This window comes from Larimichthys crocea, chromosome XIII, assembly GCF_000972845.2.
Source record: "Larimichthys crocea isolate SSNF chromosome XIII, L_crocea_2.0, whole genome shotgun sequence".
Lineage (NCBI taxonomy): Eukaryota > Metazoa > Chordata > Actinopteri > Sciaenidae > Larimichthys > Larimichthys crocea.
Window position 1 is genome coordinate 29,654,965 of NC_040023.1, and position 14,033 is coordinate 29,668,997.

General features: G+C 41.9%; 1 protein-coding gene across 6 annotated transcripts in view; it reads left to right on the forward strand.

Moving 5' to 3' along the window:
* The window catches only part of erfl1 (Ets2 repressor factor like 1), an 86,331-nt gene that overhangs the window by 7,316 nt on the left and 64,982 nt on the right, over positions 1-14,033 (forward strand). For 3 of the 6 annotated variants that reach the window (XM_027287364.1, XM_027287366.1, XM_027287365.1), the window contains exons 3-4: positions 11,411-11,501; positions 12,312-12,431. The exons of 1 other annotated variant lie outside the window; for it this stretch is intronic. In XM_027287364.1, the coding sequence (XP_027143165.1) occupies positions 11,411-11,501; positions 12,312-12,431 (211 nt within the window). The remainder of the gene's footprint in view (positions 1-11,410; positions 11,502-12,311; positions 12,432-14,033) is intronic. 2 more of the 6 variants (XM_027287368.1, XM_027287369.1) reach the window with 1 other exon arrangement.

The window sequence follows — 14,033 nt, forward strand, 5'->3', positions numbered from 1 at the left end:
TATACCAAGCTTTAGCCAAGATAAGTTCATTGTCAGTCTTTTCATTTGTTGATGATAGAAGTATATTCTAGTATGCCGGACTGATCCATTATTATTATATGTATTTAAGTGTGAGTATAAGGAAAACACTGTAGAGTTTATTCTGATTACTAGTTTCTGCCAAATGCACCAGATTCCCTTATGATATAAAAGGCATATCCTCTGCAATAAAATCAAACAAAATCATTTTTTGTCTGTTGTGTGAGCCCCATTGTTTTAATGTTTTCTGGATTTCAACCAAGGAGCAGATCAGTTTAAAGCCTGTTTGTAGGTTCTGTCTTTGGTGTCTCCCAGTGGTAGTGTCAAAACTGAAGCAACAGCCGGCAGCAATGCACAAGATGTATTTGATTACTGAGATACATACAGTAGTTACTGTGTATTGATTATTAGCTAACCCCAGTGGCAAGCAAATCAATTTGCCTTTTTTGAATCTTAGTCAAAGAGATCAGTCACAAAGCTTGACATTAAAACTCATAGTCTTTGAGCTATGACATAGTGTTATTCTAGTTTGGATATATGCTGAAATACTAATCTGTAGTCAGTGTCGCTCTGTTGTTGTTTGAAGTGCCCTTGGCATGCCATCACTCACTCATGTCCTTCAGATTTACTTTTATTTTACTAAAGATTTGATTGTTTCAAATTCATGCCACACCAAATGCGATGAGACAAAAACAACAAAATATACAAACAAAATATATCTTGAAAATCCCAGAGTCCTTTGCTCTTTCCGGTCCATGTCCTCAATTTCCAAAAACTTCCCCCTCTTCACTCCCACCAAAACCACGTCCTCTCCATCTTTTTCCACTCGGCACAAAGACAGGAGAGAGGGAAGATGATGTGTGACAGATGCCATATTTCGACTTTCTGTCAGAGAGATTAATATTGACACAGTGTGTTTCTTACCAGGGGCTTCTTGACTGTGTGTGTTGGGCTTTGATTTCATTATCCTCTGCTCAGCCACTTTTTTCTTAAGAATCAGACAATAACAGATGTGGCGACTGAAATAGAGACACTGATATTGGAGGGGCTGAGTGAACAAGTCATATTGCTGGGTGGGTTGGCCATCAGTCCTGTTTGCAGTGGAAGTGTAAACCCCCCAAGGATACCCAGAGCACAGAGACCCTTCAATTTGATCAGCCCCTTCAGCTCAACAGTAGCATAAGCCGCAAGCTGCTGTACATAGTGCCTAAGTTGTTGCCTCACATGTCTGTATGGAAATATGTCAGAGTTTAGCAGTACGCCATTATTACAAGGTGGACCATTTTCTCAAGTACAATTGTAGGGTACTTTCATATATATATATTTTTAATCTAGAGTCCTAATTTATGACATTTATGACCTAAATGACCTCTAGCATATCATAGCATATTTCTTACCACAATTTCAGTCAGTATATACTGTATATCATATTCACTGATATGAATCTACAATTAGGTATCTACTGATATATCAGCCAAGCTTTGTCATGATATAGCTCTGATTAACTCCACTTATACCAGGTACAACATCAAAAAGCTGCTTATATATTTGTGCATCAGTATTAAAGTATGCATGCAGGTTTTTGCTTGGCACTATTAAATTATTTTGTAAAAATACAAACAATAGAAGCTCTTTAAACATCTGTTTCTTGTGGCAACATAAACTGGTTAATCTAGAAAGTTAGTCTTTAATGTCTTCCTTACAGTTTTGCAATTGCCGGAGGTATTATCAGTATCAGTTATTGTATTGGTGTATTTGAGTCAGTCAGCCTGCATAATGAGTATTTTTACCTTTGATACTTCCATAATGCACTATTACTCAGGCAAATGTTTGAAAGACTTCTAATGGTGTACTAGTTGTGTTTGTTTTCCTAAAGCGATTGAATACTTCTCCCACCACTGTATGAGAGTATATCAACTAGTATTTTGGTCATTGTACTACTGTGATGTACTGTAGCTTCAGACCACAACTTTTTGTGGTCTTAAAGGTTGCATTACACCATTTCTGAATGTTAGCTTAGTGAGAATTAGATCAAAATCTAGCCATTGATTTCCATGTTTTGGATTAATGTATATTCAGGTCAGCATCTGCCTGATTGTGAAGGCTAGATCATGCGAGGTTTTGAATTGATGAGGAATTGCTGAGAGTGGAGCAAGTCTTCCAAACATATTCTTAATTCCTTCCTCTCTTCATTGTCTTCACATGTCTGTTCAGGCTGTAGATGGACTGAGTGTGTGTGTAATCAAATCAAATTGATTCAGATTTAATTCCTCTGTTGATTTGAGCAATCTACAAGTGGCTTCATGTCTGCGGGCCAAAGCTCACCGGCCTTCATCTCCAACTTGTAAGCCTCTGAGAACTTTTCAGACGCTTATCGAAGCATTTCTGAGCTGGATACAAGAGATGGATCCTACAGCTTCCTGATTTTGTAATTTCAAAGCGTGGGGCTCGCTGTTAGTGGGAGAATAAAATCAATAGGCCTCTCTGGAGAGGAGTAGGTATAGCTTGTAGTCCTATGATATGAGAGAGGATCCGAAATAGGAAACACGGCGGATGGAGGAGGAAATGGGGAGGAGCAAAGCAGCTTCGGCGCATAAACAAATAGAAAGTAAAGCAGGAGAGATAATGCAAGAAGGAGACAAGAGACCGACGGGGGAAACAGTTGTCGCCAGAGACTTTTATTGACTTTTTCCCCCCTCCTCTGTCCACGTGACTACCAGATAAATTCACAGAGAGAGAGAGAGGGGTAGTGAGGGGAGAGAGAGGGAGAGAGAGAGAAATGAGAAAATAAATTACTCTGGAAAGATATGACGATAGGCTACACGCGGCTTTAAATCTAAAAGGGAATTCGCGACACACTCGACCAATTTGTCACTGTGCTTTTTGCCTCTTTTCATTTCTTTTTTGGTACTTTTCCCCCCTATTATTTTTCACCCCCTCAATACCCCGATGCCCCTAATTTACCCCACTTTTCCCGTGTAGGCCTGTCCAATTCTTCTTCACTCCATGTTTTCCAAATTTATTCTCCAGGATCTACGCGTTGTGGAGCTGTCATGTGAGGATATGAGATCTTTGTCTTCTTTTTCTTTCTTTACTTTCTTTCTAACCTAACCCCACCTGTCACAAAAGGTGTTTCCCTCATGTCCAAGTCTTTATGTGTCTGTTTGTAATTTATGACAAATCCATAAATCCATCCACCCGAGCTCCTCTTTCAATAGGTTTCCCCTTCATCTGTAACTACAATCAGATTTGTGTGCCTCCTCCTCCTCCTCCTCCACTGCAAACATGGGTCTATCAAAATCTGAGAAAAAGGAGGAAATGAGATGCATCGCAAAAAAAGAATGAGCTGGCCCACGGTAAAGGATGTCTGGAAAAGAGGTGGAAGAATGGAATGGAAAAGAGAAAAGAAAGAAAACGCAGACTTAAAGTATACCCCCCTCTCTTTTATTTAATTTAGACGCCAGGCGAAAATCGATCCTGCCATTCGATACGCAATCCGAATCAAGGCGAATTAAGCGGGCGGAAATTAACTCTGAAAATATTTTTGATGGAGTGGCTTGTAGTCTCTCGGCCAAATGGACTGCAAAGTGGAACAAATGACAGGGGCCTAGTGGTGGAGACAGCGCCGCTCCATCTTCCATTAGGCCGTAATGGGATAGGTCCAGCCCCCTAGCTCGACTCGGCTGCATTAATCAAAACAGCCGCTATATGAAGATTTATGGTTCTCCACTCCAGCGAAGCCGGAGCCGGAGCCAGTTCTCGGTGTGTATGTTTGAAGGAGGGGGTCGGGAGTCTCCCTCCCGCCCCCCCCCTCTCTCTCTCTCTCTCTCTCTCTCTCTCTCTCTCTCTCTCTCTCTCTCCATCCTATAGACTTTGCCCCTACCTGTGGGCCTATACACAACATGCGTGTCGCGCCTTTACGCACACGCACACCTTTTAATCCAGAGACTGTGTAATCGCATTTTGTCATTTTTTTTTGTCAACAGGCGTGTCAAGTCCTGATTCTTTTGTTGACTTGGTAAAATACCTGTAATAGGCGGTCTATATGCATATGAGCGTGGTACTTAATCAAAAATGATGTTAAATGATGTGTTGGGTAATAAAAGGAAAAAAAAAGTCTATATGACCTTCAGAAGAGACAAACTTCAAAGAAAAAGTTAAAAACACATAACCCTTTCTGCCCTAAGATCTGCTTTGTATATTATTATGTTTTAATTAGTCAAAAATGTCAATCAGCTCAGATGAAAATGACGTGCCAGCTCTGATGAAGTGTGTTGATTTGTTGTTTGGTAGTTTTTCAGTGTTTTGGGAGCAACTTCTCCTCTCTGAATCTCCAAGCTCTATGGTTTGCCTGTTGTCACCTCTTACCCATCCAACATAACAACCAGCAGACAAACAAAATGGGCATCCTCTGGCGTTCAGCACTGAGACTTTAGATTACAGCCTGTATTGCTGCAGCTCCCCTCTCCATGGCAGCCTATTAGGAGTATATAGCCCGGTGAGCAGGCCCGCTGCTGTGACGAGCCAAAGGGACAGACAGGGGGAGACAGTGTGACGGAGAAGAGTGTGGCCGCTCAAGTAGATTGGTGCTGGGATCCATCCAAAAAACTTCAGCCAAGTTTTGATGAGATGAGACTGATCGGACCCACTGCTGAGAGACCCTGCTTTACTTTCTTTCTCTTTGTGTGTATGTGTGTGTGTGTGTGTGTGTGGGGGGGGGGTTCTTACGCATGGGAGAGGACGGATGAACTCTTCCCAATAGATGGATCACACCTCTATCTATTCACACACACAATTCTCTATTACCTAACTTTCAAAGCTCTTTCCTATTCTCCCCTCCCTTAACCCCTGTATCTGGTCAGTGTTTTTCCCTTATTATTTGTGTCCCCTCTCTTTCTCCTCCATCTAGCCCCCTATCTTATTCCACTTCACTCTCTATATTCCCCCATTCCCCATCCTCTGGCCTCTAACTCTCCCATGCGGATAAGCAAAGCAGCATGGAGACATCTCTATATCCATCTATCTATCTCTCCTTTCCTCTTACCCTCCCTCCTTTCCCCTTTTCCTTTCTTCTCCCTCTTTTTCTTGTGAGCAAAGGGGAAGCTCGCTGCCAGTTTCAGTCTGCCAAAGGGTTTATTTAAATTAGAAACGCTTCAATCTCCTCACTCCCCCCCTCTTTCCTTTCTCTCTCTCTCCCTCACTCCCTCATTCGCTTTCTTACCTCTTTCTCTTGGCTGAGGGTGACTCCCACCTTTCCTTGCTGACAGCCTCTAGGGTCCCGTCAATGCCAGACAACTTTGTTTTGTAGATGGAAGTGGTGGAAAGCGAGGTTGGAAGGAGAGAGGAAACGAGGGAGAGGAAAAGTAGAGGTGGGAGAGTGGGAGTTGGAGAGGGGTCAGGGGAGACCTGTTAGTCAGTGTACTTTAGTTCCTTCTTCCTCTCACGGCTCATTCCACTCAGATTAGGACCTGTAAATGGCTTTAGGGTACCTTACCTGGCTTTGGATCTCCCCTTCTCACGGGAATACAGGCAAACTATTACCTTTTTACTCTCTCATTATCACATCCTCACATCTATCTTGTCTAAAAGATCTTTCCTCTCTCACTTATGTTTATTTTGCATCATTTCTTCCCATTCTTGCACAGTGTTTGTTCCCTAATTATGGCCACATATCTCCTCCACTGTCTTTGTGACTTGGTCAGTCATCACACCTAATCATCTCCTCTGTTAACAGTGACCCATCTCCCGCAATAATCCTTCTATCCTCCCTCCTCTGGCTTTAATCCCCCTCATACCCACCCCTCTAACCCCCTCCTCCCCAACCATTAACACACAATTATTTTGGGGGACCGACACGGGCGAGGGGGAGGAAACGAGGTGTGGAGAACACAGAGGGACTGTCTCTCTAATGGCTGAGTGACACTAGACGAGCTCATAGATCATGGAGATTATTAATACCAATGTTAAACACCCCATTCATGGGCCGCCACCATGTGCACATGCAGACACACACACACACACACCCTCATCATATCTCATTCCCAGCACACATCTTCATATGAGCTGTCATTCATGCTTGGTGAATCGGCATCAATTTCATTTGAGTCATTTAAACAATGCCGGGTGCTCATTACAGCATGAGGTTGCGGGATAGAATCAGATTTACAATTACAACTCTCATTGGCAGTGTAGGCTATTATTCACGAGGTCGTTTCCTTCTGATTCGCCTCCTGCAATATTTCTAATGATGGTAATTCCAGGTTTGATCTGATTATCGTGCATACAGTGAGGTGAGAGATTCTCTGTGACTTGCCGGTAATGACCGGGGAAATGTGGCCTTTATTTGGCAGTGGGGGCCCATCTAGAGAGGAGGAGATTGAAAGGCAAGCAGAGAGGTTGTGTGTGTGTGTGTGTGTGGTGCACATGCTTGCATCAATGACCTGTCCGTTTAACCGTTGGGGTTCTGGGGAGATGGCAGGGGGAGCCAGGCGTCCCCGGAGAGCAGGGTCTGGGGAAATCACACTCTCACTTTCACCAAACAACCTGGAGGCTGCATGGCAGCTGGCAGCAGCCAATACACACACTCCCACTCCCCATATCCTAGTTTATATGCAAAGAGACTCCTAAACACACTGGATGTGTGATGTATGGTCTGCATAAAGATTCTGAATTCAGTGAGACTCACACGTCTACCTCCTGTAAACAGCTGCATGATAGTCAAATAGAGAAAGGAACCAAAAAAAGGATAATAATAATTGTTAGTTTTGTGGAGCACTTGTTTTTTTTTTTTTTTTTTTTTTTTTTTTACAATATCCTTAACTTCCAGGTTACACGGCAGGAACCAGCCAATAACAGATGGAGCTGTAGTCAAAGCAGGGGTGCAAAAGCATACTTTAGTGTTCTACTGCTCCATTAGCTGATCTCAGGTCTCTCTGTGAGCTCAGCTAGCGCCATCTCATTGATTCCTTAACTAATCACTCTAATTAAAATGCCTTTTATTCATTCAATGGTTTACATGGCAGCCTACTACTTGCATTTAAGGATAAATCGCCACACAAATATACAAACATTTTTGTCAACCATTTCAGTGGTTAACTTAGAAAAAAAGATTTACATTTTTTTTTTTAATCAAAAAAAGTCACACTTTAATTAAGCAAGATGGTACCGGTTAGAGCAAGTTCAAGACCTAAACATGCAGTGTAAGTTGCCACCAGTCTGCATACAGACTGCTCCTTAAAATACTTTGTCACCTGAGGAAATTGGTTTCCTGTTTATGCTGCATGTTATAAATCGGTCTCTTTGTCTATGAATGATTCAGGCAGAAAGAATTTACACCCTCATTATTTGGAGAAATTAGAATCGTGTAGTCATTAAATAATTAAAAAAAAATACTGCCAAAGAATTATACATTGTCTCAAGCTGTCTTATTTTGATGGATGTCTGTTTATGACTCGTTCCGCCTTGAAATTCCTACAACATTTCTTTCCTGATAATATATCAATTTATCAGCAGAGATTTTTATGTTAATTTCCTCCCCTCCTCCTTCCCCCCTCTAAAATAAAGTATCTCACTCCCAAACGATCTCGAACTAATTAAGCAAGCGTTAATTAAAAATTCGAGAGGAGGATAAACGTGGTAGGATTGTTATGGAAACGTTGAAGTTAATCAAGCTTTCAAATTATTGATAACATCCTTAGAACAGTGATCGATCGGGAAGACATTAAGTGGCAAAATAAAGCAGCGGCGTTCAGATTTGATGGACGCCCGCTTGTGTGTGCGTAAAGCAATGTGCAAAAACAATTAGGTCCATAATACATAATATTAGTCCGCATGACAAATAGGATATCTTTTGTGTCATACAAAACTTGCTTGTGTGCACGTGCATGGCTCGTTCGTGTGAGTAAGTGTAGGGAGGGGGAGGGATGGAGAGAGGGGGGGTCCTCTTTATCACACAAACGTCATTAATCAAATGTGTGCCTTCAAATTGCATTGTGAACTCCAAGAGACCGAGATATTGACGTCTGTTGATATGAATATTTCCCCCTCTTTGCGCCTAGTTTAAAAGCAGCGTGCTTTCCACCGTGTTGTTTACATGTTTCTCCCCTGCCTGCATGTCTGTTTACGCCGGTGTCAGAGAGCCTGTGTGGCATGTACTTACAAGGCGCTTCATCATCCCACCAGCGATAGGAGCAATTCACCCATAAAGTGGGTCTTTCGCCCATAAATAATATTCAAGTCGCTCTATTGTTAAGTGAAAAGTTGACTGGTGTTTGATTTTTTTTCTCTCTCTCTCTCTTTTTTTCTTCTTCTTCTTCTTTTCCGCGGCGACCTCGGGTTAGGACTCATACATCACGGGATGACAGCTATAGAAAGGCCCTAAATTAGCAACTAAATCGAATATTGATCAGCTATGTGCGGCCCTGCGAGTCGCACCTCCTTGCCGTTTTTTTTTCCAGAGAGAAAGAGAGAGGGGGGTGGAGGGGGGGTGACTCTCTCTCTCTCTCTCTCTCTCTCTCTCTCTCTCTCTCCCTCTGGTTGAGTTTAAGTGTTTGTGTGTGTATTTTTGCTCTGGACGCAGACTAAACGCATCTGTTTTGAAATTGGATGCTTATCTTTTTTCATGCATGCATTTTTATTTTTTATTTTTTTGCATAACAGACACTCACAGCTCACATGCTGCGTAAGCACACACCATTCATTTCATGCTTTAGCTGTCCATCCATCTAGGTTACAACCTTCACATCTGCCCCCTGTTCCTCCGGCGAGCCAAGTATTGCTCTTTATTGTTTACATAAAGTTCAAATGAAGTCCCTCATTACCCACTCCCCTATTGGCTCCTGTTTATGGATCATTGACTGTGTTGGCGCTGTTGCATCGACTTCCCCCTTATCCCTGCTGCTGGGACAAGTGGGCGGTCTGCGGCGCGCACATGCTGTGGCAGCGCGGACGCGTTTGATGAAACGATGAAGAGTCTCTCTCTCTCTCTCTCTCTCTCTCTCTCTCTCTCTCTCTCTCGGGAAGTGTTGTGTGTCCGGGGCAGCGATGGACCAAGCCCAAGGCCGGTGGAGTGGGTGGTCAAGGTTGCGCCGGGTCAGTGAGATTAGCCCCGGCATGCTCTATAACAAAGGGCCGGATCGTCAGGTGCCGCCAAGTCTGGATCAAAGTATCGGGTGTAGGACAAGTGGGGCGTAAAACAGGGATGAGCTGCGGATTACAGCGGGCTAATTGGATAGGATGCTTTCAGTCCAATAATGGGTGCTCAGATATAGGCCAAGGTTTCTTAGTTGTTGTTGTTGTTTTTTCTCTAGCTTGATTTTTAATTCAGTTATGTACTTTTATGGATGGGCACTACTCAAAATATTTCATGGGTAATTTATATGCAGTGAAGTGACAATACCAAGCTGTAAAAGTACAAAAGTATTATCAGCTAAATGTATATGAAGTGAGAGTAGATGTGTTCATGAATTTCCTTTTTAGGATGTTATTTCATTATAGTATATACTGTAGTACATTAGTGGATCACTATCAGTGATGCATTAACATATAAGCAACATGTCTTAGCTCGTCATTAACTACTGTATATACTGTTGGGTAGATGAATCTGTAGAGGGCATCATATTTTAAAATAATGTTTGTTTGTTTTAAATCTTAATCTAACTAACTATCAGATCTATGTCGTGGTGTAAAAATGCAATATTTGAAAGTATCATACAATGGAAATACAATGAGTAAACTACAAGTACAAAATAGATCAGTCGAGTGGTAGACCCCCCATCTGGGGGTCCAAGCAATCACTCACAATTGCAAAAGTAATTGATAGGGCCGTCGATAGGACCCTAGAGGGTTCAAATGAAATAGATCCCATTATATTATACTGATACTAATATATCCTCACCCTTCATGTTACTATTTAACCAAAGCCATAGTTTTTATTTAAATCACATTTGCGTAAAATTATCACAAGCTTCCATGTGGCCTACAGTTTGTCCCTAAAGTGACACAACCTCAGTACAGCGTTTTTTTGTGTCGCTGTCTATGGTGCTGAATTCACAGAGCCATGGTGCAGGAGCCACAGCAGATGTGTTCACTGTCCATGGTTCTGAAACCACGCCAGCTAGCACTTTGGGTGAATAGGGAGCCGCCAAAACTCAAATTTCAATGTCTTAGTTAATACAATACCATAAACACACATTTGTAACCAAATGATCATAAAACTACATTTCATCCTGACAGGGTCACTGTTGTTTTGGTCAGGGCTTTCCAGCTTTGTCTTATCACCAACCCCCCCCCAAATAAGCACACATTCCCAAATAACAATTTTGTCATAAAGTCTGAGAGGATTTTGTGACAAGACATGTTTTAATACAGATTATACAACTGGTGTATAGTGTATAATCAAAAAACCCTCATCAAGATTGGCATAATTGTGCTTTGCCATAGTTCTTTTTCATGATGATATGTTGGCTGAGTAAAATAACAGTGAAATTAAGCTACTTTAAGTGCTGCGGAAGAGCTCTTCTGCTTGACAGTATAATTATATTGAACTATTGTTAAGCATCCTAATCGAGCAGGAAGACAGAGAGCTACACAGAGAGGCAGAAGTTTGACAGAGAGAGACAACGCTCTCCCCTCCCTCCTTCACGTGCCTCTCGGGCTACTAGCAGCTCTTCAGAACTCAGCTCGAGGACATTCCGGGAACCATCTGTTTCCGGCAGAGTGCCGGGCGCGGGGCATGCAGGAAGCCAGGCTCACAAATTTGCGAGGAAAGGTGGTTGTCTGCCAATGTGCTTGTTGTGAAATATCGCCCCTCCCCCCCCAGCTTGAATTCCTATCTGTGGTGTCATACACCTAACAGGAGAAATGAAGTGTTGCAGAACAGAACAGAACACCAACCTAATAACTCTGCATGAATAGAGAGTGTCAAATTAGTGTGTACTCTGAAGAGATGCAATGAGAGGACTGACGGAAACTGGATGCGGTGCAGTTCACTGTAGGGTTACCTGTTCACACCAACACAATCCACTATTTATAGTAGAAAGGCCTGGTCCACAACAGGTGTTCAGGCAAGTGTGTGTGTTAGAAAGAGAGTTAGCATCAAGATAAACTGGCAGAGAGACAAACCAATCTTCACCTCTCTGATGAGAAGTGCCCTGGGCTTTTGCAGCAAAGACTGTGATGTTGTACTGTGGAGAGGATATGATCTTTCCATCTTTCTTCTCTATCGGTTCTAGTTATAATCTAATTTAGATCAAATCTGCCTAGTGGCGTGCTCCTAATTTTATTTTACAAATGAATATGCTTTAAAGAGTATTGCCATTAGCAGGGTGACGCTGTCGCTGGATTTGGAGCAGATCCAGAAATATGATGAGATCTCTGCTTGCTTCCACTTTAGGGGGCTTATGTTTTCCTACCCCTGTAAAGGTGAAATGATAGGGCCTGCAGATGTATCACCTGAGACCAAAGGAACCTGCAGGCACTTCACAGTGAGTGGAAAGTGTTAACAGGATCATAGCCTGAGGCCAAGGAAAGAGGTCTCTATTTATGTGTGTACAGGACATCATCTTTTATCATCGTATATATGGTTTTCTCTGTTGTATTTACTGCTGTTTCGTGATATTAATTCCCAAGTGTAATGGATGGCTGTGGAGACAAGCCTTTGTAAAATGCACACAGGCAATACTCTTGTTTGGTATTGTAGACATTTTAAACATTTTTTTCAGAACACTGCCTGACAGAACAGAATTAGAAAATCTAAAAAAAAAAACAAAAGCGAGGTGAATAGTTTCAACAGCAGCAGTTTATAAAGTATAGAGTATAAAGAACACTTTGTTATTCATTTCAAGCATGTTTGATTTTGAAGCTGTAGGATTCAGACAAAAACAGCGTCAATTAATTATGGAATAGAACTTAAATAACTTGTAATTACAAACACTGCGACAAAGGTGAATCATGTTGATATGCAAATTAGCAGAAATCTACTGCTATAAAACAAGTCTGGCAATTAGCGCTTTGATCTGTGAGTTTTCAGAGTAGCACAGGGCAACTAATGGAGCGCAAACAAAGGCAAGTTATTCGTGAAAAAAATGTCAGAGGGTGTCAATCAACAAAACAAAACGGCAAAATAATTTGATCGCTCTGGACAAAATATGCCAAACGCAAATTGAATTGACAAATAGTAATCACAGCCACAAGGTCAAATGAAATGGATATGATGACTGCAAAGTCTTTGATGATGAAGTGGTGGTTATTCTTTTTCTAACGCCTGTATTTGTTTACTCTTTACCATATTGCAGAGGCTCGGAGAAGAATGTTATCACATTTGGAGAGTGATATTGATTAATGAGAACCTTTTTGTCACACACGGAGGCTACGGGAGACTGATCACTAAAGATCAAAACAAAGGAGAGAGCCAGGTAAGCGCAAACAAGGAGGAACAATAAGTACAACTGACAATGGTAGACACCGTGTTGTTAGCCGGAACATGACTGGGGAGATAACAAAAAAAAATCTTACAAAGTAAAACAGAAAAGTAGCTGAAGAGGAGGAGAAGTTGTAGTAAAAAAGAGGGACAGAAAAGGAAAGAAGAAGGAAAGGAGGAATGAGGGATAATTGCATTAGAAAGAGGAGAGGGCCAAAAGGAAGGAAATGATTAGAGGAGAAGGGACTGATATCCGATAGAGAGAAGGAGAGATGGAGGAGGGGATGGGCGGGAGAGGAGCGCTCACTTACCGCCCGCCGTTCAATACATACTGACACTCTCTCTCTATGTCAATACACAAACGTGCTGTGTGTGAGAGAGTGTGTGTGTGTGTGTGTGTGTGTGTGTTTTGTAGTGTGATGGTACAGGTCTGTTAATCCTAGTCTACCTTCCTATCTCACTTGTCCCATCCGCAGTCTCAGAGGGACGTTCATGTCAATCTCACTCACTCCCCGCGTCGCATTTCGTCTCGAACTTCCAAGTTGCCCACTCAAGTTTCCAGTCACATTTGTTAGAACTGAACCAATTGTCTACAATTACCATGTTTTAACATTTTTCAACCACATTAGTTTGATCCATGGCTCTGATCTCTTTTATATTATCATTAGCTGAATGCCAAACAGTCATTAAATATAGCCTTGTTTGCCATCTTTAAATATATGAACCACTTTTTCATCATTTATTCTCTCCTCTTCATCCGTCTTTGTTCCTTTGTCTGGCATGTCCCTCTGTGCTTCTTTCTCTTTCACCTTGTATTTGTCTTGCCTCAAAGTTATACTATCTCGCCACATATCTCTTGTGTCTCACCATCTATCAACTGCCTTTCCCCCTTGCTCTTTCTTCTTCTCTCTCCCTCCTTCCCAAGCTCCCTCTTTCAAGGCAGCCTACCTTTTGTCATTGACCCCTGCCCTGGGTGTCTGGGCATTGACTGGCTCTCTCCGTGTCACTGGAGCTCCCTGTCAATACTTACCAGGTTTGGCCACCCTCTGCGCTGTGGTCAGAGAGTGGGGGAGAGAGGGAGATACACAAGATGCTCCGCAGCACCAGGAGATAAAATAAAAATGAATGAGAGGCAGAGTAAAACAAAGAGGAATGGAGAAGAAAATGATGGAGGCAGGCAGTGTGTGAAGCAGCTGGTCACCAATCTTATAAGGTTGTTACACTTTAGTAAAGCCTTCTTGGTTCTTACCATGTGAAGCTTTACAGCATATGATCTCATGGACAGTGTAATGCCACTATTATCTGCCCCAGATATCTGGAGCATCACATACGGTTCTTTAATTTTAGCAATACACATATCTGTCTCTTCTTTTATTTTAATTAACTTTGAGAAAAAAGGCCAAGTTGAGACAAAATTATATTTTATTATTCACATATAGAGCTTATAAGAATGTAAAAAATGTGTGTTGCACACATGAAACTTCATAAAACTTTACAATGAGATCATGCCATCTTACTTAACTCTTCACTTCACTGGTGCAGTAAATCTGTCCTTTTCATTTCTTTCTTCTTATTTATTTACAAGAACAAGAACAAT